Here is a 21,765-nt window from a genome sequence, read left to right as displayed (position 1 = left end):
TTTATTGCGAAGTAAAAACATAAAAAATACTGTTACACATCCTTCTGACTTTTATGGTTTCTAATGAGAAATATGCAGTAATTTGAGTCACTTTTCCTTTTTGTGTTACATGATTGTGATGTGTCTGACCGTGGACTTATTCAAGTTTATGTTGTGAGGGTTCGAACTTCTTGAATCTGTAAGTTATTGGTTTGCAGAAGTTAGATAGTGTTCAGCCATTGTTTTTCCATATTTCTTTTGTACTCTATCTCCCCTCATTCTGGAACTCAGGTGACCTGAATATTAGACCTTTGGGTATTTTTCCACAGTTTTCCGAGGCTGTTTATGCTTCCTTCAGTCTTTCTTTGTATCTTTCAGATTGGATGCATTCTCTTTACTCATCTTCAAGTTCACCAACTCTTTACCATCTCCATTGCTACTGAATCCATCTAATGACTTGTTAGAAATTTCTGTGATTGTAGTTTTCAGATCCACAATCTCTATTGTTCATGTTTTATATTTCTTACTGAGACTTTAGTCTTCCTATTCACTCCGGGTGTGTTCACCCTACTTCTTGGGGTACAGTTATAATGGCTGCTTTCTAGCCTTTGGTAATTCCATCATTTGTGTTTTCTTGCTGTTGGACTCTTGTTTGTATTTTTTCTCACAAATTGAGAATTTTCCTAATGATTCATATACTAAATAATTTAGGATTATATCCTGAACATTTTGAATATTATGAGATGCTGTGTCTTGTTTAAATCCTAAGGAGATTGTCTTGTTTTGGGAGTGAATCTGCCTGGTTAGGTTCAGGTGGAAATTCCCAACCCACTTTTGTGGGCTGAGCTTCTGTGTCAGTTCAGTTATAGAAGCCTTACTGTAGTGATATTCAGATATGTTCCATGTGTTTGCCACCTAGTGGCCAAGTCCCATAGGTCATACCATGCACCAAAATGGAAAAGCTTCTGGGAGTTGACCCCTAACTTTTTGCCTGACCAACAGTGGAGTTAGTATGACTGAAAAGTCTAATCTCTCCCTTTTGGAGGAGCAAGGGTCAGAACTATTAGTAAGAAAGGCAAGCCTTCAGAATCAGTAATACAAGAAAGTTGCTTAGGGCCATCAGAATGCAAGCGAAACTTCTCATTTAAGAAGGATGCACAGGAGAAACAAATCAGCCCAGCCAGCCATCATAGGTGTTGTGTGGCAAATGGTGAGTCAGCAAACAAAGATGGAAGCAGTGGATTGCAGACTAGGTAAGAAACCATGACAGTTGGAGCCATGTGGCATAAAGATGAACAAAGTAGGGAAACTAGGAGTGTATTTCGGAGGAAGAACTGATGTGACTTGCTCAGGCTTATGTATGAGAGGAAAGAGAAGCATCAAAGTCATCACTGTGATTAAGGGCTTTTCCCTAAAAAAGCAAGGGTGGATGAGAGTGTCTCTTGTCATTCATTACATTTAGCATGCAGAAGGTCATCAGATAGAAGTCAACATTCATTCCTGTGACATGAACAGAAATTTCCTTATCATGATAAAGAGCCTTTATCAGAAAACAGCAATAACATCTCAACATAGTTGGGAAGAAGATGAATATGACTACTATTTGTATTGTTATTCAGAATCATTCTGGGATTACAAATATATAAAAGAAAGATTAAATTATTATTCATAGATGTTAAAATGTGGAGAAATCCAACAGAATCAAATGGAGAAAATGGGAACTGATAAAAAAAGGAAGGTAGAAATCAATTTGCCTTCATAATATTAGCAATAAACTGCTGGGAAATGCAATGGAAAAAAACATTTCAGAAACAACAGCAACAACAAAATAGAAAATAGGAATAAACTTAATAAATGTAATTATAGTCATGCATATCTGTAAATATAGTCATGTTAGGGATATGTTTTGAGAAATGTGTCATTAGGCAATTTCATTGTTGTGTGAACATCACAGAGTGTACTTACACAAACCTAGATGATATAGGCTACTACACACTTAGGCTATATGGGATAGCTACTGCTCCTAGCTACAAATGTGTACAAAACATTACTGTACTGAATACTGTAGGTGCTTGTAACACAAATCACTAGATGATAAGAATTTTCAGCTTCTTTATAATTCATGGCACCACCATCGTATATGCAGTCCATTGTTGACAGAAATGTCATTAGGTGACACATTACTACAGATGTTCTTTATAAGCATACACTATAAAAATTTCTCAAAGATCATAAAAAAGTTATTTGAATGAAGATTCATACCACACTTTGGAATGAGAAGAATTGACATTGTGAAGTTATTAGCTCTCAAATTTATCTGTTAATCTAATATAACCAAATCCAATGGGGTTATTGTGGGGGAATTTGGCATTCATCCCAATGTTTCTGATAGCATAGATGTGTAAGCATAGTTGATGTCACTATTTGCTCTTCTTAAGGCTAGAAGACATGATTAAAAGAAATGATAGGACAGAAATTTTGGATACCCAGCCTCTGTGAAAGGATCAGCCTGTTTCTCTTCTGTCCCCACACAAAAACAACATGATGTAACATTCAGGAATATTTCATACTGGTTTCAGTTTGTGGGATGGATTTCTTTATATACATGCATAGGAATGGACTCAAGCTGCCCACCCCTACCCCAAAGCTTCCTGTAGGGTCTAGACAGAGGGTTTTGCCTGCAGTTACTCTATAATGGCTCTTGGCAGACGTGGTTGGCAGTGATGATATCCAGTTGTAACTCATTCGAAGTAGGTTTAATTAATGAGTTTCTCTGTTTGTATTTGTTTGTTTTATTAATTTGTTAAATTTATTTTATTTTGGTAGTAGCTAGCTGATATAATTTTTAGTTAAAAATTTCTCAAAAGAACTTTGTGTCACATGTTAACATTTGTTGCAATAATGTGAAATTTATCTTTCTGACAAACTTGTGCAGAGATCTTGAAGTGGCTTACAATTAAGTCATTGTTTGCTTTTTTCTTTTTTTTTCCCTAAGGGAAAGAGGGAATCATTAAATGTAAGGTATACCTCATGAGGGTTTTAGGGAATTTGACCAGTGGAATTTGAGAACACATATCAGGAACATTTTAAAAATGAAGATTACAATGTGGGAGATAGTGGCAAGAATGGGGGTACATTTGGGTCAGATGAGATTGTCTGTGAATTGACATTTTGTGAAGCTGAGAGAGAGGATATGTGGAAATTCATTATACTGTCCTCTCTACTTCTGTATATGTTTCAATGTTCTCTAATAAAAAGTTTTAAAAATAAAAGAAAAAAGATTAGCAAAGAAAACAGTGAAAAAACAAGACAGTCACAGAATAAATAAGGTTAATGGAGAGGTATCCAAAACGACTAATCTAAATCTATTCTCAAAATTAAATATAAGGCTAGAAGATAGTTATTATTGACTCTTAGGAAAAGACTTAAATGTAAAATTTTCACTTTTTAGTAAGGATGGGGATGATAAGAAGAGACCTGTGATCATTCATCGAGCCATTTTGGGATCATTGGAAAGAATGATAGCCATTCTTTCAGAAAACTGTGGGGGAAAATGGTAAGTGATATGGAAAAGAAAAGCTATATGCCTATAATTCTTTTTAATTTTTATTTACTTTTTATTCCTTTTTAAAAATTATTCTTAAAAAATCATGTGTAAAAGATAAAAGTAGTAACAAAAGAAAGGGCATTTCCTGCCTTATAGTTGGCAGGTATCCAAACAGCAAATAAAGAGTTCTTGTTCCATTTACCAGATGAGAAAACAAAAACTAAGGCAGGGTGGCATAAAACTGTACCATTTACCTTTTGGGGGACTCAAGTTATCTTTTTACCTATTTTCAAGCCCTTCAGAGATCTAGTTGCTGTCTCAAAAACATGTGACCCATACTCCTAGGTACTGCCTCTCCCCTCCAGCCATCCCTCCTTCAACCCATATTGTTTGCCTTTGGGGTTCCCTACAAGCACTGAGGAGGAGAATGGGTAAACCTGATTGATAAATGGCACAAACTCAACAGAAGAAGGCTCAGCAGCACAGCCCATTTAGGATGACAGTGGGGAAGGGAAGTGTCCTAAAGAGCAGAATTTTGAGTGGTGCATCTTGTCCTTTTTGCTTGGAAGGAAGAATGGCAGCGATGTGGAGTTACATGGATGCATGTGCTCTAGTTACTGCTTTGGCCACAAGGTCAGAGATGTAGAAGTAGTTAGATTGAAAAATAAAGTACATAGATTTGGGAAACAGAAATGTGGATGATCACTCGGAATGGGCCAACAGAAGTGGTATTGCCACCAAAAGGCCCCCACTGTTGAGGAATTTTTCAATATTCCAATACAAGAGGACCCATTCTGTTAAAATCAGCTTCTTTTTTTCCCCTAGTAGTTGCTCAGTGGCTCATGGGCAAAGTGGCCACTGATGGAAATGCATGGGCTCAACAACATGGACCTTGCTTCACTAAGTTCCATCTGGCTACATCTCTTCTGAGGATTCAGTTTGCCATCAGTAGTGATTAATCATGATCCCCCACTCTGGTACCATAACCTGGGGGAACAGCCAGTGGTCTTGTAGCAGCTTGATTACATTGGATCCCTTTTGTCATATAAGGACCAATACCTTGTTCTCACTGAAGAGAGACCCACTGTGGATTTTGCTTTGCTCTTCTTTGCTGCCATGCTTCTGCCAGCAGCACTAAATAGGTACTTATGTGCTGCCAGGAACACAGTAGTGCTTCTGACTGTGAAAGAGATTTTATAGCAAATAAATAAAGCATTGCACTGACATTATGGGATTCACCACTATCACCACACACTCAGAAACAAGTGGCTTTACTAGCAGTTATGGCACCAGCTGGCAGACAACATCTGATGATGTGTCCTAGCCTGTGGAAATGCTGCAAACCGGCAACCACTTGTGACATTTCTACCTTCCATGAGCTGAGGATCTGCTCATGCAGTTTAGTTCTCTTTTCAGAAACTACTGCCCCCACTGCTGCTGTTGCTGGGCGCAGTCCCTGCAGCTCCCACTGTGGTCACTGGGCAGTGGATGCTACTGCTAGTGTCACTGCAACCAGTTCCTCCAAAAGCTCCATGTCTCGCATTACCCTTCTTTGCCAGAATGGATTCCATGTGGTGCCTCCTTCTCCACTCTGTCTTAAGTCAGAGTGCCATGTTTATACATTAGCAGAACCTAGATCACACCCATGCATACTAGTATTCATGTCCACGGAGGCTGGAGGAGCACATTTTTGAGCAGAAAGCTAAGGTAGAAAGTTTCCTAAACAAAGTATCTTCCAGAAGTCCTGGGTAGCTAGAGAGTCCATGTATATTCCTGATATTTTGTGATCATAGAGAAATGCACTTAGATGTCATGGAGTTTCTAAGCTATTGAAGTTACACATAAGCCAAAAGTATGGATATGAGTATGTGTATGCCACCTAAGTATGAGTTAGCTTGTTTTTCTTTCTTTCCAGTTGGTTTTAAATCATTTACCATAGGTGAGAGATGATGGTGTCTTGCATTAGAATGGTAACAGTGAAAGTGGTTTAAAAAAAAAAGAACTAGTGAAATAGGAGATGGAGAGGCAGACAGGAGGTGGTTGGGGCCAGTGCACTGAGTGTACCTTCCTTTGTTGCAGAGACTGAGGTATAGTCTCTGCACTTCATACATCCACACTTCAGACAGCAGTCAGGCTTGTGGGGAAATCTCCCCAGAGCCAAAAGTAAAGATGGCTAAAATGTGGCTCCTTTGGGGAAGTAGGGCTGGGGATGGGGTGAGGACAGAGCTCAAAAGGAAACATCTGCTTTCCATTATATACCCTGTATTTCTGTGTTTTACCATTTATCATGTATTATTTTGTGTTCGTAATTTGAAAACAAGTATATATATATGCACATTTATAAAGTGCTGTCTGAAATAGTCCTCATTGTATGTCCTTTCACCTTCAGATTAAGGGAAAAGGCAAACATGTCCCACATCGGACATTGCTTATACCTACCGTGCCATGTTTTTTTTTTTTTTTTTTTTTAGGAAAATTATATTTTGAAATAATTGTAGGTTTACTTGTTGTTTTAAGAAGCTATACAGAGGCCAGGAGTGGTGGCTCATGCCTGTAATCCCAGCACTTTGGAAGGCTGAGGTGGGTGGATCACCTGAGGTCAGGAGTTCGAGACCAGTCCGGCCAACATGGTGAAACCCCATTTCTACTGAAAATACAAAAATTAGGTGGGTGTGGTGGCGGTGGCTGTAGTCCCAGCCACTCAGGAGGCTGAGGCAGGAGAATCACTTGAACCTGGGATGTGGAGGTTGCAGTGAGCCAAGATCGCGCCATTGCACTCCAGACGGGTGACAGAGTGAGATCCTGCCTCAAAAAAAAAAAAAAAAAAAAAAAAAGTGATATCGAGAGGTCCAGCACACTCTTTACCCAGTTTTCCCCAGTGGTAACACCTTGCAAAACTAGATACAGTATCACAACCAAGAGCTAGACACTAAGACTGTCCACCAACCTTGTTCAGATTTCACCAGCCTCACGTGCACCCATTTGTGGGTATATGTATTTAGCTGTATAAAATTGTGTCACATGGACAGACAGTGTAAGACCACCAGTCAAGGCACAGGACAGTTCTATCACTTGTAAGGCTCCCTCCTGCCCCCCTTTCGCCACACTCAGACCATCCCATTCCTGTCCTTATCTGACAACCGTGGACCTGTTCTCTAACTCCATCATTTTGTCATGTAAAGAATATTACATAAACATTTACACAGTACACAAACTTTTGAGGTAGGCTTTTTTTCACTCAGTGGAATTCCCTTGAGAGCCATCCATCATACATGTTGAGATCAGTTAGTTGGTTCCTTTTTTTTTTTTTTTTTTGCTGTTCCAGTTTGGGGCTATTATAAATGAAGCTGCTCTGGACATTAGTGTGCAGGATTATGTGTAAACATACGCTTTCATTTCTCTGGGACAAGTGTCCAGGAGTGCAGTTGCTGGGTCATATGGTAAGTGCATGGTCAGCCCTTTGCAGAGATGGGAGCTGCAGTCTTTTATGAACTAGTCTCAGAAATGATGCGCCAACACTTCCGCACTAATTTATGGTCACATAGACCCGCTCTGGTATAGTGAGCAGGGAACTCTACAAGGGTGTGATTCTCCCCACACTTGTGCTATCGAAATTCCAAAATTCTTCTTTTGTTTACTTTGCGGCCTTCAAACTTTAATATAATTTGGTTTTCTTCCATGCCACTCTACTGAAACTGCCCTCTTGTAAAGTCTTTAAAAGAATCTTTGGTTATTTGAAATCATTTAATAAGTAGCCTTTATTAGTCTTTGAAAAGACGTATTTTATGTATTTTTCAGGCCTTTCTGGCTATCTCCTCGTCAGGTAATGGTCATCCCTGTGGGGCCAACTTGTGAAAAGTATGCACTTCAGGTAAAATCAGAGTCGTTTAAAGTACATAATAATCTTGCATGTATTCTGTGTAGGTCATTGATTTGGAATGTCCTTCATGTTTTGAAATATTGCAGAACTGACACGTTAACAATCCGTGTTTTCAGTAGTTGGGAGTAACACATGTATCATGTCTCTGTAGCTATATCAGAAGTATTTTATTTCTTAATGTATCATGTCTCTGGCTGTATCAGAACTATTTTATTTCTTAATGTTTTTGGAAAATTAGTATTTTAAAACATCTCATAATTATTCATTTCTACATGGCTCTATTAGGGAAGAATATTAGCTGTTGCTGTGTCACAAGTGACCCCAAAACTTAGCAGCTTTGAACAACAAACATTTATTATCTCACAGTTCCTATGAGTCAGGGTCTGGGAGCAGCTCAGTTGGTGGATTGTGGTGCAGAGCATCTCCTGAGGCTGCAGTCTCGCTGTGGGCCAGGGCTGTAGGCCTCAGGGCTCACTCACAGTTGGTGGACACAGCTCCTCATCACCTGGGCTTCTTCATCGGTTGCCTGAATGTCCTCACATGGCGGTTGGTCCCCCAGTTAGTGATCAGAGAGAGATGGGAGCTGCAGTCTTTTGTGAACTAGTCTCAGAAATGATACACCAAGACTTCTGTACTTACTTATGGTCACATGGACCTGCTCTGGTATAGTGAGCAGGGAACTCTAAAAGGGTATGAATACCAAGAGTGGGGAACATTGGGGCTCTTCTTGGAGACTAGGTACCATAATGCAACAATAAAGGTGTTTCATTTTCTTCTAGGTATCCAGTGAATTTTTTGAAGAAGGATTTATGGCTGACGTTGACTTAGATCATAGTTGTACACTAAATAAGAAAATACGAAATGCACAGCTGGCTCAGTACAATTTTATTTTGGGTAATTTAAGTTTGCATGTATTTTTCCAAATGCTTGTTTTTTTTTTTGGTTTTTTTTTTTTTTCACTTCAGTTCCAAAAGACCAAATAAGAAATATGGTTCAACTAGTTGATTATCATGATTTGTCTATTTAATACTTACACAAAAAGAAGAGTCCATAGTGTTCCTGGCTTAGCTGTTCCTAGGCGCTCTTTGTTGTTTGCCGCAAGAAGAGTTATAAAGTTTTACCTGAATCCCCTGGGATAGTTTTACTAGCAATAGTTAGTATTGCCTGCCAACAATGAAAAGAACTGTGAAAATGATCCCATCAGTAGAATTATATTCTTTATATTTCAGCCTCATAGGCCTGAAATATTTTTCCTCACTTTTCTGGCTTATGAGAAATCTTCGGGATTAAACTAACAAAAGAAAAGATTCCAAATTTAAAATGATCCAAAGGAAAAGATTTAGGCGAAAAATAAAATGTCCTTTTAGCACATGACTAATTAGATGCAGAATCTAAAATTTAGGCTTTAAAAATGATTCCAAAATTAAGAGAAACTAACATTGACATAACTGCAGGCATAGTATTGCTATTTCCTGTAAGTTGGGAGTCTATAGAAGGCAAAATAAATATGCATAGAGTTGCTCTATTGACAGTGTTTCACTGATCATGTTTGACGTCATAGTAGGTATTGTGGTGTTTCCATCAGGCTTCTTATGGTGGCAGAAATCTCAACTTAGTTTAGACAAAGACAGCATTTTAATGGAAGGGTCTTGGAGTTTCCTATGACTTGAAAGGTAGAGTTAAATACCAAACCTCTAGAAGAGCAATCAGAGCTCAGCCCTCACCAGGACTGTTTCTCCCATTTCTGGCTCCTGTCTCACTCTGGTTCTTTATGCTTCTCTTAAATATCTACTTTATTCCACTTACTGCAGACCGGTTTCTTCCTTCTGTATGGCAAGAAGCATGGCTGTATATTCCTGCATCATCTCACAATATGGGTCACTAGAGAAAGCAAACTTTTTACCCACATTCCAGAAAATTCTGGTGGGGTGGCATGGGTCTGGTGTCCACCCATTGGCTCATCAGGTATGCCAGGTGGAGTGAGTGAGTCTGTAAGAGCTCCCCACTCTCATTTGCACCCTAGGACCACAAGAGCTGTTCTCTCAAGTGGACAATAGAGAGATGGGATCAGAAGTCATTCCTTCCCTCAAGAAACTTACCAGAGGATGAACCTAATGCTCATTAGATGATATGTATTAATAATGAACAACTCGATAAAAACATTTCATGTGACTGCTGACTTAATGCTTGGTGAACTGATTTAAAATACATTTCTTTACCTTTTTGCAGTGGTTGGAGAAAAGGAAAAGATAAATAATGCTGTAAACGTACGAACAAGAGACAACAGAATTCATGGAGAGATTTTAGTAACTTCTGCCATTGATAAACTGAAGAATCTCAAGAAGTCACGGGCACTCAATGCTGAGGAGGACTTTTGAAGTCCTTCCCTGGTATTTGCTTCTGTGTAACTTTGTTTTGACCCTTAAAAATGTATTTTTCTTAACATGTTAGTACTTCTAAGACTTTGGAGCCACGGATGGGTCCACTCATGGACTAAGCTGAGGAAGGAGACAGTGAATGTGTAGCTGACATGTACAAAGTTTAATTCACTAATGTCCACGGGGGACAGAGGGCACAGCAATCAATCCCTTGAGAAACTTAAATGGGGAAATACTATTTATTGAAAAAGGGAAACAAAACACTAGGAAATGTTTATGAAATGTTAGTGCTATGATTTGTGATTTTCTAAAGATGAGTTTCAAATAAAAGTCTGCAGTTTTTTTAATATGAGGGAAAATCTTATTTTCTAATATATCTCAGGTATTTTTATGACTCTTTTACTAAAATTCACACTGAAACTTTATCTTCAAATTTGGAATGATTACTTAATTTTGTTTCAGCCAATAACCACAAAAGCAGCAGCTACTACTAATTATTGGATTACCGACAGGAATTCAGTTCTGTGGAATCTGGTGTTTGCACTATAGGTTGAGTTGCCTTTTAAATGTTTGTAATTCATAATTGGGTTTTGTTCAGCTTTAGAAAAAATAAATTCCCAAATGAACTGCATCAGTGTTTCCAGTGTTTCAGTTAAGCTGCTCACCTAAATTACTTTTTTGATGGGATGACATTCCATTGATTTATATACTGAAATGGATTTCAGATTTAACAGAGAGGAATGCGTTACTTGCCCAGAACTGAATTAAAATGGCATTATGTCAATAGAGAATTCAGCTACCAAACAAGAAGTATTGTGTATTTGGTGAGGTGCTGCGGAATTCAAAGGAAATGTCAGAAATTCTCTCTGTTCAATATACTGATCATTTAGTTAACTTCCTGAGGGATGTGAACAGTTAAACAGTTGGTAAAACAAAACAATATCTATCAGACCTGTGTAGCAGTATACGGTACAGATTGTGTGATTTTTTTTTTTTTTTTTTTTTAAGACCAAGTCTTGCTCTGTCACCAGGCTGGAGTGCAATGGCGCGATATCAGCTCACCGCAACCTCCGCCTCCTGGGTTTAAGCGATTTTCCCGCCTCAGCCTCCCGAGTAGCTGGGACCACAGGCGTCTGCAACCATGCCCGGCTAATTATTTGTATTTTTAGTAGAGTTGGGGTTTCACTGTGTTAGCCAGGATGCTCTCGATCTCCTGACCTCGTGATCCGCCCACCTCGGCCTCCCAAAGTTCTGGGATTACAGGCGTGAGCCACCGCGCCCGGGCGTGATAACGATTTTTAAAGCTAACATTCAGGGCTTACGTGCAGGCACTTTTCCATGTATTTTTTAAAAAAATCATTCATCAAACATGCACTTGAGGGATGGCAGTCAGAAGGCCCCGGAATGAATGATCCCGCAGGTGGGTGGGAGGAGAGCGCAGGTCACCAGCATGGTTCCTTCCAGGTGTTTTGTGATAGAAACCGGCAAGGGTCGCAGCGAGCTGGGGCCTGAGCGCTGCTCCCCCGATGTCCTCCCTTCCCCAGGCAGGGCTGTGCTCTGGACCCTCCCCTCACTTCGCAGCGCCTCGGGCCATCCTGCTACTCCAGGTCTGAGAGCAACTTTCTAAAAGTGCTGCGTATCTTCCACGAGCTGGCCAAAAGTGAAAACCACGGCAGGCTTGAGCGCGGGCCCCCAGGGGAGGGCCCCTCGTCGCCCCGGGGCCGCTTCCCCGACTGTAAATAAGTGTCTTTAGGATGAAACGCCACGCGATACTGTCCTCAGAACCTTCGCACAGGACCCAGCACACAACATCCGACCACACCCACATTTGCCAGCCTCTGCTCTGGGTGGCTTCGGGCGTGCATTTCGGTCCACGGATGACCTTTCTCAGGTCTCCTGCGGTGAAAAGATTAGTGAGCCCTTCATTCAAGGGCGTGAGGTGCGCGTTGGAACCGAGCAACCTCCCAAGCTCGCATCTTCCTCGTGGACCTCCCAGAGAACGCAACCGGAAGAAAAACCACGCGGGAAAGCGCAAGCGCAGACGCCAGCCGCCCGAAGACGCACCGCGCCTGCGCCCACTGCCCGCTCCCGCTCCGAGCCGCGCCTGCCTCGCCCCGCCCCCACACGCGCGCGCCCGCGCCCCGCCCCGACTCGCAGGGCCCGTCCCCGGCCTGAACGTGTGCACGCGCCGGCAAGATGGCCGCTGGGGTGCGCCCGCTTCGGGGCCTCCGCTCCCTGTGTCGCGTGCTGCTCTTTCTCTCGCAGTTCTGCATTCTGTCAGGCGGTGGTGAGTCAAAGGCCGGGATCAGCGCCGGGTGGAGCTGAGTGGCAGCGGGGCCCCGGGAGCTGCTAGGAGGCTGGGCCCACGGGCGGAGGCTGACGTGGGGAGGAGGCCGAGTGCCCGGCTCCGGGCGGCACGTCGCTGCATCTGGAGTCTGGCGCCCTGGCCGCCCGGCCGGAGGCCGCCCCTCCGTTACGACGACACCGAGCCGCCCATCGTGGTTGCGGAGCCCTGGAACGGAGGTGGAGCGCTTGGGGGCTCGGCCGGGGAGGCGGAACTGGAGCGCGATGCCGCCCTTCGGTCCCTCGTTGCCGGCAGATCTGAACTGTTGTCTGCCCGTTGACGTTTCGTCCCTAAGTTTTGTGTTTTCTGGATGCCAAGCCGTGAGGTTTTCATGAGCAGCTTATTGGCCTGGTGTAGACCCGCCGTGTTAACCACACAAAACAAGGTTTTCTCGTCCCGGGATAACATGTTTGTCTAATTGTACGATCCTTAAATTTAGAGCAATCGCAGGCGCTGGCTCAGTCAATAAAGGATCCGGGCCCAACACGTACATTCACAGTAGTTCCCAGGGCAGCAGGTACTAGACATTTTCTATTCTAGTAAATGTGTGTATTTATATCTAGTAATTTCTCTTTGTTTTTGATAAAAATTTCCTTTAGTATACGAAGTCACTTTCTATTTTTGAATATTTTATGGTATTTTAGATGATGTGAATTAAGGGCAGATACAAAGCCATTTTCAGTAGATAGTCTTCGCATTTGGATGCCTTTTGACGTTTCTACCTCATCTCTTTTTCCAGTCCCATGCTCATTTGTCTCCTTATTTCTATTGTTTTTCCACTTCTTCCATCAAAGTAACCTTCAGTCAGTGCTTCTTTCCCTTCAGCAAATTTCCTCTACTTCTAGAATCCTGTTCCTGATGTTATATATGAAAGGCTCCCCCAGGACTGTGTGAAATGGAAGGATCACAGAGGGGCTGGCGGAGACCTGGAATCTAGGTCTGGTTTTGCTATGGAATCTTGAACAAATTATGCCCTTTGGACCTTGGTTCTCATCTTTAAAGCGGTGGGGTTGGTCTGATGGCCTAAAGTCATTTCTGCTTTGTGATTCTAAATGTCCACCTTCCAGCCACATAGTCATGGGATTACAGAAAAGAGTATTTTGTAGAATTGTCCACTTAATGCAGTGAGTAAAGTAGGACCAGTTTTAAATAAGCATTAGTGTGTTTTGCTAAGTGGAGGCTTTGACTCTAATTTCTTCAGTTTAGAGTGACATTACTTCAGTGAATTGAAACCGGCAAAGGTATTTTACTCATTATTTGGATGTAAAAAATAGTAGTGCACTTGAATTTTAAATGCAGATTACTTTTTAGAGAAAGCGCAAGAGTTCTTGACTCTTGCAGGCTTTTGAAAGCCCTTTTCAGGAATACTTGCAATTTTGATCCTCTCAGTTGGTAAAAATACATTGCACACCTGATTAGGTTGGTTGGAAATAAGTTGTAGCTGAGGCCAGGCGCGGTGGGTCACGCCTGTAATCCCAGCAGTTTGGGAGGCTGAGCTGGGTAGATCACCTGAGGTTGTGAGTTCGAGACCAGCCTGACTAACATTCAGAAACCCCATCTCTACTAAAAATACAAAATTAGCCAGGTGTGGTGGTGCATGCCTGTAATCCCAGCTACTCGGGAGGCTGGGGCAGGAGAATCACTTGAACCCGGGAGGCAGAGGTTGCTGTGAGATCATGCCATTGCACTCTAGCCTGGACAACAAGAATGAAACTCCGTCTCAAAAAAAAAAAAAAAAAAAAAGGTTGCAGCTCACTGAAGAAGTTATTAAAATAGAGAACTATTTCGAACTTTGGTAGCATAAAGCTGTAAATATTATATTAGCAAATATGGCTTATCAAAGTACCAGTGTTCATGAGATCATGACATTTTCTAGAGTTGATGCCCTGAGGATGTCAGTGGCTTCATTTCTAAACTAGTGAATTCAGATTTTTGAAGAGAACGTTGGATTGGAAATGGAGAGATTTGGGTTCTAGTTTCAGTTTTGCCACAGACTTCCTCTGTGATTTTGCACAAACCCTACTATAAGTTTTAGTTTTTCAACTGACAAAATGATAGATTTTCTTAAAAAAAGCTCTTAATGTATACCCAGAATTTTCTATGCGTTATTTGTATGTGAGCACCTTTAGTTTTCACAGCCACTTGGGAGGCAGGAATGAAGTAATGTTTTACAAGTTTGGTGCCCACCAGGTCACACAGCTGGTTATTTGCAGAACTCTGCTTTAATTGCAGGTGTCTCTGGCTCCAGCCCCATGCTTTTTCCATTCCAGTGCAGTGTCTAATTGCTAATGATCATGTCTCTTAACCTTAGAAGATTATTCTCCTCTGTTATTCGAATCAGTATTGTAGGAGAATAAGCTTCTCTCTTACCTCTCACAGAAAGTACTGAAATCCCACCTTATGTGATGAAGTGTCCAAGCAATGGTTTGTGTAGCAGACTTCCTGCAGACTGTATAGACTGCACAACAAATTTCTCCTGTATCTATGGGAAGCCTGTCACTTTTGACTGTACAGTGAAACCATCTGTTACCTGTGTTGTAAGTACTATGGCTTACTTATTCTAAATACATTCACTGTAAACTTCAAGTTAGAAGAGCAGTTCAGATGTGACTATTGAGAATAAATTCTGAATAATTTTTATATTCTTTTATGTTTGCCCTGTTAAGTAGAAATAAATGTAAAAAAACCCAATAGACCTTTTCGTGTCAGCTCACTGCTGTTTTAGTTATAATGATAACTGTCAAGCCGGTTGATGTCTGCTGGAAATGCGCTTGACAGAAATGTTGCTTTGTAGGACTGGAGAAGATCTTAGTCTACTAGCATATCTAAAGCAAGTCTGATTTGTTCAGATGGATTTTGTGTTCTTAGTAGTGACAGCTAGTGTACAGAGCGGGTGGAAGCGTCTTTCTGCCATAGATGAGCTTTTGAAGGCCCAGTGTTTGTCTGTGAGAAGATGGATTCAGTAAATGCCAGAATGCCTGGGGAGCTCTCTGGAACAAAATTAAGTGGAACCCCTGTCTTGTCCAGAATGAATTCCAGATAGTCCAAAGATGTAATCCGGAAGTACCAGAGAGAACACGAGATAGTTGTTCTCAAAATGGGGAATATTTTTCTCAGTATGAAATAAAGCTTAGAAGCCATAAAAGAAAGAATTGATACATTTGACTACTAAAAATCAGAGATTTCTGCATGATCTTAAAAAAAAAAAAAAAGCATAAAGGCAAAAGACATGGCAAACTAGGAAAAAGTGTTTCTAACATGTGACAATTGATACACTAATATCAGTAATATATAAACACTTCCTAAAAACCCACATGGAAAAGATGACAGTCTTATAGAAAAACCGTGTTAGGACATGAGCAGATGGTTCATAGGAAAGGAAATACAAACAGACTTATTTGTATTATTACATGAAAAACATGGATAAGTTTTTCATAATTAAAAACAAACTAATACATTTTTAACCCTCAGATGGACAAAAAAAATTTTTTTAATTTGACTTTTTAAATTTAACTTAACTCTGAGTTTGTGAGAGTATAAGGGTCAGATACTCATATCTTATTAATGGGTAGTCAAATTGGTCAACCTCTTAAAGGCGATTTGTCATATCTGTTAAATTTACAATTACACATAATCATCGACTTAGCAGTTCTACCTCTAGAAATTTATGTTATATATATTATTATACATGGATGCAAATAAGTGTGCTTATTTTTTAGCTGTATTGCTCATTAAAGCAAAAGATTCGAAAGAAGTGAAATGTCCAAGAGAGAACTTCTTAATTTATGGTACACATGTAATAGAATAAACCCATTGTGGCCATTAAAAAGAAGTAGGAAGCTCAGAGATAATGAACTGACATGTGTACAAAATTAAGTGGAAGCATTGGGAAGGTTAAATATAGGTGACATAAATGTGCCTGTGTGTAGAATAGGCTCTCCCTGGAAGTGCAGAGGGTACTTGGTGGGGGGGAGGGCAGTGGTTCCAGAGGCCGGGCCAGACAAGACCGACTCACTGCCCACTCTCCTGCTGTGTCTTGAAATGTGTACCTTGTACATGTGTTTTTTGAGATGGAGTTTCTCTCTTATTACCCAGGCTGGAGTGCAGTGGTGAGATCTTTGCTCACCGCAGCCTCCGCCTCCTGGCTTCAAGCTATTCTCCTGCCTCAGCCTCCCGAGTAACTGGGACTACAGGCAGGCGCCACTATGCCCAGCTAATTTTTGTATTATTAGAAGAGATGGGGTTTCACCATGTTGACCAGGATGGTCTTGATCTCTTGACCTCGTGATCCACCCGTCTTGGCCTTCCAAAGTGCTGGGATTATAGGCGTGAGTGTAACCTACTTTTTAAAAAACGATTAAAAAAACTTGTGTTTTCATTTTATTACATAACTACAATAGTAAATCACCTACCTCCTTCTCCAACATCAAGCCTTCTGCCCTGAGGTTCTTTTCAAATGCGTTTTTTTTTTTGTGTGTGGTATTGTGTATTCGTCTTTCTATAAATCAAGATATAATCAGTTTTGCCATCTTTGAACAGAGGTCCAGTGGATGCTGTGTAATTCGTGTCATTCTGCAAATAAAGTAATGATTGTTAATGGTGTGGATTAGACAAACACATATGTTTTGGTTATAGTTACTTCTATTTGAACACTAGCATTCTGGTATTGAAAAATGCACTTTTAATATTCCTACTGTGAAATATGGAAATACGGTTAAAGAAAGTTTCCAATCTACTGTTGGAGCCACATTAGCAGGTGGTGTTCCAGCATATAAAATTAGGTGGTCTGATAGCTGAATATGGGTTCTCTGCTGGTGGCATAAAAATGCATATGTTTTATTCAATCAGACCTGTGAAAATAATATCATATAACAAATAATAAAATGATTACTTATTAAAAAAAAAACTTGTATTTTAAGCACATCACTGAAAACAGGCAGCTGTAAACATGGTTTCTAACAGGTCAAACTGCTTGCCTAAATCAGGCGATGCCTTATCCGCATTGGAATGCTTTCCATGAAAAGTGGTTTTGCATTCATAAGAAAATTAACATTACTTGCTTCACCAGCACATATACCAAAATTGGAACAAATTAGAGAAAATGAGAATGGCTCTTGTGCAGAAATGACAAGCACATTTGTGAAATGTTAAAAAAAAAAAACAAATATGAGCCGGACGTGGTGGCTCGCACGTGTTAATCCCAGCACTTTGGGAGGCCGAGGCCAGCGGATCACCTGAGACCAGGAGGTTGAGACCAGCCTGGCCAATATGGTGAAACCCCGTCTCTACTAAAAATACAAAAATTAGCTGGGCATGGTGTTGTGCCTCTGTAATCCCAGCTCCTCGGGAGGCTGAGCCAGGAGAATTGCTTGAACCTGGCAGGTGGAGGTTGCAGTGAGCTGAGATTGCACCACTGCACTCCAGCCTGGACAACCGAGTGAGACTCCATCTCAAAAAAAAGACAAAAAGAATAGTGTGTTTGTGTGTGTGTGTGTGTGTGTGTGTATATGTATATGTATACATACACACATATATATAAGATATATATATATGATGCTTCATAAAAATGATTTAAAAAATATACATTACAATGTAATGTCAGGTGGAGTGAAAAGACTACAGCGTGCTTTCAGTATAATTCCATTTTAGCAAATTTATAAATATACACGTAAAAGAAACGGAAAGAAGATTAAAAGTAGTTAGCTCTGAACACCTATAGGTTTTTGTCTGTAATCTTCAAATGTGTAACATAGAAAGAACATGTACTTTTGTAAGCAGAAAACAAAATAATGGCTTTTGAAATTGAAATGAAAAACTATCTCTGGCCACCAGGGAACACTCACTGAGCCTCCACACGTCATGCAGCGCTTCTGAGTTGGGCTGCCTCTGGATAAAGCATGCCACATGCTCTGAAGGTAGGAGCAGCTGTAACAACCCAGAGTTGCCGGGCTGTGCAAGGTAGGAGATGTTAGGGAAGGCTGGCAACTCAGAAGCAAAGCGGTGGGTTAACCACTACAGAAGTGTCAGGCTGGGGTTGAGAGACCTGGATTCCACTCCTCCCTTGAAGCTTGAAGCTCAGTGACCTTCAACAAATGCGTTCATCAGTTCCTTCTAGCCATTCGCGATTGACTTTCTAAAATACATTTTCCTCTTTGCTGTGTTACAAAAGTACATGTTTACTGTGAAAAACTTAGCTAAGCCAAAGTGATGAAATAATTCTATCACCCTGAAATAACTTTTGCTATTTTGATGTGAATTTATCTACTTTTTTTCCCCTTAGGTACATTTATTTGGGTGTGTATTTTTATGATTATGGGGTCATACCATATACATTTATTTTGCATACATACTGTTTTGGTAACTGTTTTCCTGACACTTACTCCTAGGTCCTAAATACAAGCGTTTTAGGAATTTTGTGCCATGTGACCAACATCTTAACAGACTACTCCATTGCAATTGATGAGTTTTGTGTCGTTTGCTACATAGGATCAAGACTTCAAATCCCAGAAGAACTTCATCATTAACATGACTTGCAGATTTTGCTGGCAGCTTCCTGAAACAGATTACGAGTGTTCCAATTCCACCAGCTGCATGACGGTGTCCTGTCCCCGGCAGCGCTATACTGCCAACTGCACTGTGCGGGACCACGTCCACTGCCTGGGTAAGTCAGAGTTCAGGGACGTTTGTCAGCAAAATGGTTTTCTCTATGTTTATTGAAGGGACTTTAACCAGAAATTTGAGAGTCAAATTACTTAATTAGAAACAGGTATCAGCAGCTTTTTAGATGTGCCAACCCTCATTAATAAACTCAACATACTAAAATAAAGCACCCAGAAAATTGCATTTGTTATCTTTTTAAATGTAATATTTCATAAAATAAGAAAACTAGGGGAAGTATAAAGCATAATACACTAGTTGACTTTTACCCAAAATAACAGTGAAACAGCACCAGTACCATTGCAGCCACGTGAGTGCTTGCCTTCGCCTGGTCGCTCTACCTCCTCTTCCAAGGTAACCATCCTTTTGAATTGTTTCTTATCACTTCACTTCCTTTTAAAAATTTTCTATACTTTTATTGTATGTATGTAATAAAATACAGTACCATATATTTGATAATGCCTGTTTTAGGGCTGTATAAGATGACATCAGGCTGGTGGTCTTCTGGGACTTTCTAATTTCCTCTCAACATTATGGCTCTACAATTCATCCATGTGACTTCTCTTATTTCTTTTTTTTTTTTTTTACTTCTGTGTAGTAATCTCTTGTAAGCTTATATCACAGTTTTATCTACTCTCCAATATGTTCTGATTATGTGCCGTTTTTTGCTCTTGTGACTGTTAAAATTTCTTTGCCCCTCTCCTGATTGCACATGTGCAAGAGCTTCTTTAGCGGGTACTTTCCGGGTGTGTTACTCTTTAAATGGCTATATTAGCTTACATTCCCAATAGCGCTACGTAACTATTCTTGCTGATCCATATTTAAAGTCTTAAAGTTGTCTAGACTTCTTTTATATTTTGGGTATTATCTGTACTGTCCCTGAAACGCTCTCCCAGATTTTGACTTTTTTGTTTTTTTAACATTATGGTATATTTTCATGAACAGAACTTTAAAAACATAATTAGTTTAAGGTATTAGAGTTAGTCCTTTTTTGTTGTGGTTTTAAGAAATCTTTTTCTACCCCAGGTTTATAAAGACAATTTGCGATGTTGTCTTTTGAAAGTTGTAAGTTTAGCCTTTCACATTTTGGTTTAGTTAGAAACCACCCGGAATTGCTCTTGGTAGATGGTGTGAGGTGGATACAGCTTTAATGGCTCCCTCCACGTGGATGGCCACTTGTCTCAGCTCTTCCCTGCTGACCGTGTGTAGCCTCTGTCATACTTGAAGTGATTGTATGTTTCTAGTTCTAGACTTTCTCATCTTTTCCTACTGGATAATTTCTATGCCTTGGGACCACACTGTCTCATATACTTGTAACTTCCCCCAAGTCTTGATACCTCATTGAGCATTTCATGTTCTTTAAGTTGTAATTCTAACTTAGCTGATTTCAGCATTACATGTATACTTGGAGATGGTAAGGGTTTTGCACTATTCACTTAAACATATATTATTGTAAAGAGAGTTTACTTTTCAAATTTTAAATGTTGAGGCCATTTGTTACAATTAAGTCTTTCTGAGAGTATTTTTATACCATGTATTTTTCTTTTTTTTTTTTTTTAAGGTAACCGTACTTTTCCCAAAATGCTGTATTGCAATTGGACTGGAGGCTATAAGTGGTCTACTGCTCTGGCTCTGAGGTGAGCTTTGTTACCAGTAAGTTTAAACGGCCGTTTGGATTTCTTTGGGATTAGTGGAATCTTCTAGACATTGAGCTCAGGCCACGTCATTCTTCACTCAGATCCTACCTTGTGATGAGCCCAGACTCCTGGAGTCTCCTGGCAGGCATGTTAGCTTTTCTCCCAAGGTGCCTGCACATTGGCTTTCCCATTCTGAATGTACCACGAATCAGTAAAATGCTGTGGACTATCTAAAATAGGTAGTTTTATGATGTATATCTTTAACTTATTATAAAAAAGTAATACATGCTGAATACTGAAAACTGGAAAAATGAAAATGACAAAAATATTTAAAATTGCCTATAATTTCACCACCTGGAGAGAATTATAGGCTTATATTTCTAACATAGAAACGTGCTGTTTGTTAAACTTTTCAACAGCACTTTAAGAAATTGTAGTAATTCTTCCCACCAAAGGGAAGGGCAGGTAGGACCCTGGTTAACGGATTCGCTAGTGAAAAGATTATGCTGCCTACAGCTGAAGTTTTGAGTTGGTGTCTGAGACCCTGAGGCCTGCAGCATTACAGACACAGGGCGGGATTTCGCAGCCTCATCACTGCTGACATTTTGGGCTGGGTGATCTTTCGTCTTGGGGCCGTCCTGTGCATAGCGGGATGTTTCGCAGCCTCACTGGCCTCGACCTGCTACTTATCGGTAGCAAACCTTCCATCCCCTGCAGTTGCGACAGTCAGTATGTCTTCAGATGTTGCCAGGTGTCCCCTAGGGCACAAAATTTGCCTTTGCTGAGAACCACTGCATTAGAATTTGGGCTGGGGAAAAAAGGATCTTGCCGGCAGGAAAGGTGTAACTGGAAAGCAAAAGAGGAGGCCAGGAGAGGGAAATGAGACTAACAAAAATAAGATAGGCCCCGCGCGATGGCTCACACCTGTAATCCCAGCACTTTGGGAGGCTGAGGTAGGCGGATTGCTTGAGGTCAGGGGTTCGAGACCAGCCTGGCCAACATGTTGAAACCCCCGTCTGTACCAGAAAATACAAAAGCCAGCCATTATGGTGCGTGTCTGATCACTTGAGCCCAGGAGGAGGAGGCTGCAGTGAGCTGGCACTGCATCACTGCACGCTAGCCTCAGAGACAGAGAGATTCTATCTCAAAAAAAAAAAAAAAAAAAGATTGGTAACCATTGCTGACAATGGTTCAAGTTAAAGGTAACAACTGGCTTTTTTAAAAAAATAATAATAATAAACTTTTGAAACTTGGAATAATTTTAATTTACAGAAAAGTTGAAAAGATAATGGAGTTCCTGTATACTCCTAACCTGGGTTTCCCTATGTTGTTAACCTACAGCT

At 40.6% G+C, this 21,765-nt stretch overlaps 2 protein-coding genes and 1 non-coding gene across 5 annotated transcripts in view; all 3 read left to right on the top strand.

Moving 5' to 3' along the window:
• The window catches only part of LOC116545675 (threonine--tRNA ligase 2, cytoplasmic), a 65,631-nt gene extending 55,052 nt beyond the window's left edge, over positions 1–10,579 (top strand). The window contains exons 16-19 of the mRNA XM_032272212.1: positions 3,431–3,535; positions 7,325–7,397; positions 8,186–8,300; positions 9,636–10,579. Of these exons, the coding sequence (XP_032128103.1) occupies positions 3,431–3,535; positions 7,325–7,397; positions 8,186–8,300; positions 9,636–9,784 (442 nt within the window). The 3' untranslated portion in view covers positions 9,785–10,579. The remainder of the gene's footprint in view (positions 1–3,430; positions 3,536–7,324; positions 7,398–8,185; positions 8,301–9,635) is intronic.
• A 1,351-nt stretch (positions 10,580–11,930) lies between these two features.
• LOC116545674 (TM2 domain-containing protein 3) lies at positions 11,931–20,653 on the top strand. 3 transcript variants are annotated; one of them, XM_032272209.1, is made up of 5 exons: positions 11,931–12,071; positions 12,568–12,645; positions 14,508–14,665; positions 18,615–18,789; positions 20,347–20,653. In XM_032272209.1, the coding sequence occupies exons 1-5, from the start codon at positions 11,981–11,983 to the stop codon at positions 20,424–20,426; spliced, it is 582 nt and encodes a 193-aa protein (XP_032128100.1). In that variant the 5' UTR covers positions 11,931–11,980; the 3' UTR covers positions 20,427–20,653. The 3 variants fall into 3 exon arrangements, with proteins under 3 accessions (XP_032128100.1, XP_032128101.1, XP_032128102.1); XM_032272210.1 differs by lacking the exon at positions 20,347–20,653 and having other exon boundaries at positions 18,615–19,724; XM_032272211.1 differs by lacking the exon at positions 12,568–12,645 and having other exon boundaries at positions 11,938–12,071.
• Positions 17,185–17,287, top strand: LOC116545676. Its single transcript, XR_004266405.1, has one exon. It is a non-coding gene; the product is annotated as a U6 spliceosomal RNA (small nuclear RNA).
• Positions 20,654–21,765: the final 1,112 nt, after the last annotated feature.

Source organism: Sapajus apella, unplaced genomic scaffold (genome assembly GCF_009761245.1).
Source record: "Sapajus apella isolate SASKATOON/1434 unplaced genomic scaffold, GSC_monkey_1.0 scaffold331, whole genome shotgun sequence".
Taxonomy (NCBI): Eukaryota; Metazoa; Chordata; class Mammalia; order Primates; family Cebidae; genus Sapajus; species Sapajus apella.
Note: the sequence above shows the minus strand (reverse complement) of the source record. Positions and strands in the feature narration are given on the sequence as shown.

Coding starts and splice junctions, on each gene's coding strand:
- LOC116545674 (XM_032272209.1), top strand. CDS start 11,981: ATGGCCGCTGGGGTGCGCCCGCTTCGGGGCCTCCGCTCCCTGTGTCGC. Junction 12,072..12,567: donor CTGCATTCTGTCAGGCGGTG/GTGAGTCAAAGG, acceptor CCTTAAATTTAG/AGCAATCGCAGGCGCTGGCT. Junction 18,790..20,346: donor GGACCACGTCCACTGCCTGG/GTAAGTCAGAGT, acceptor TTTTTTTTTAAG/GTAACCGTACTTTTCCCAAA.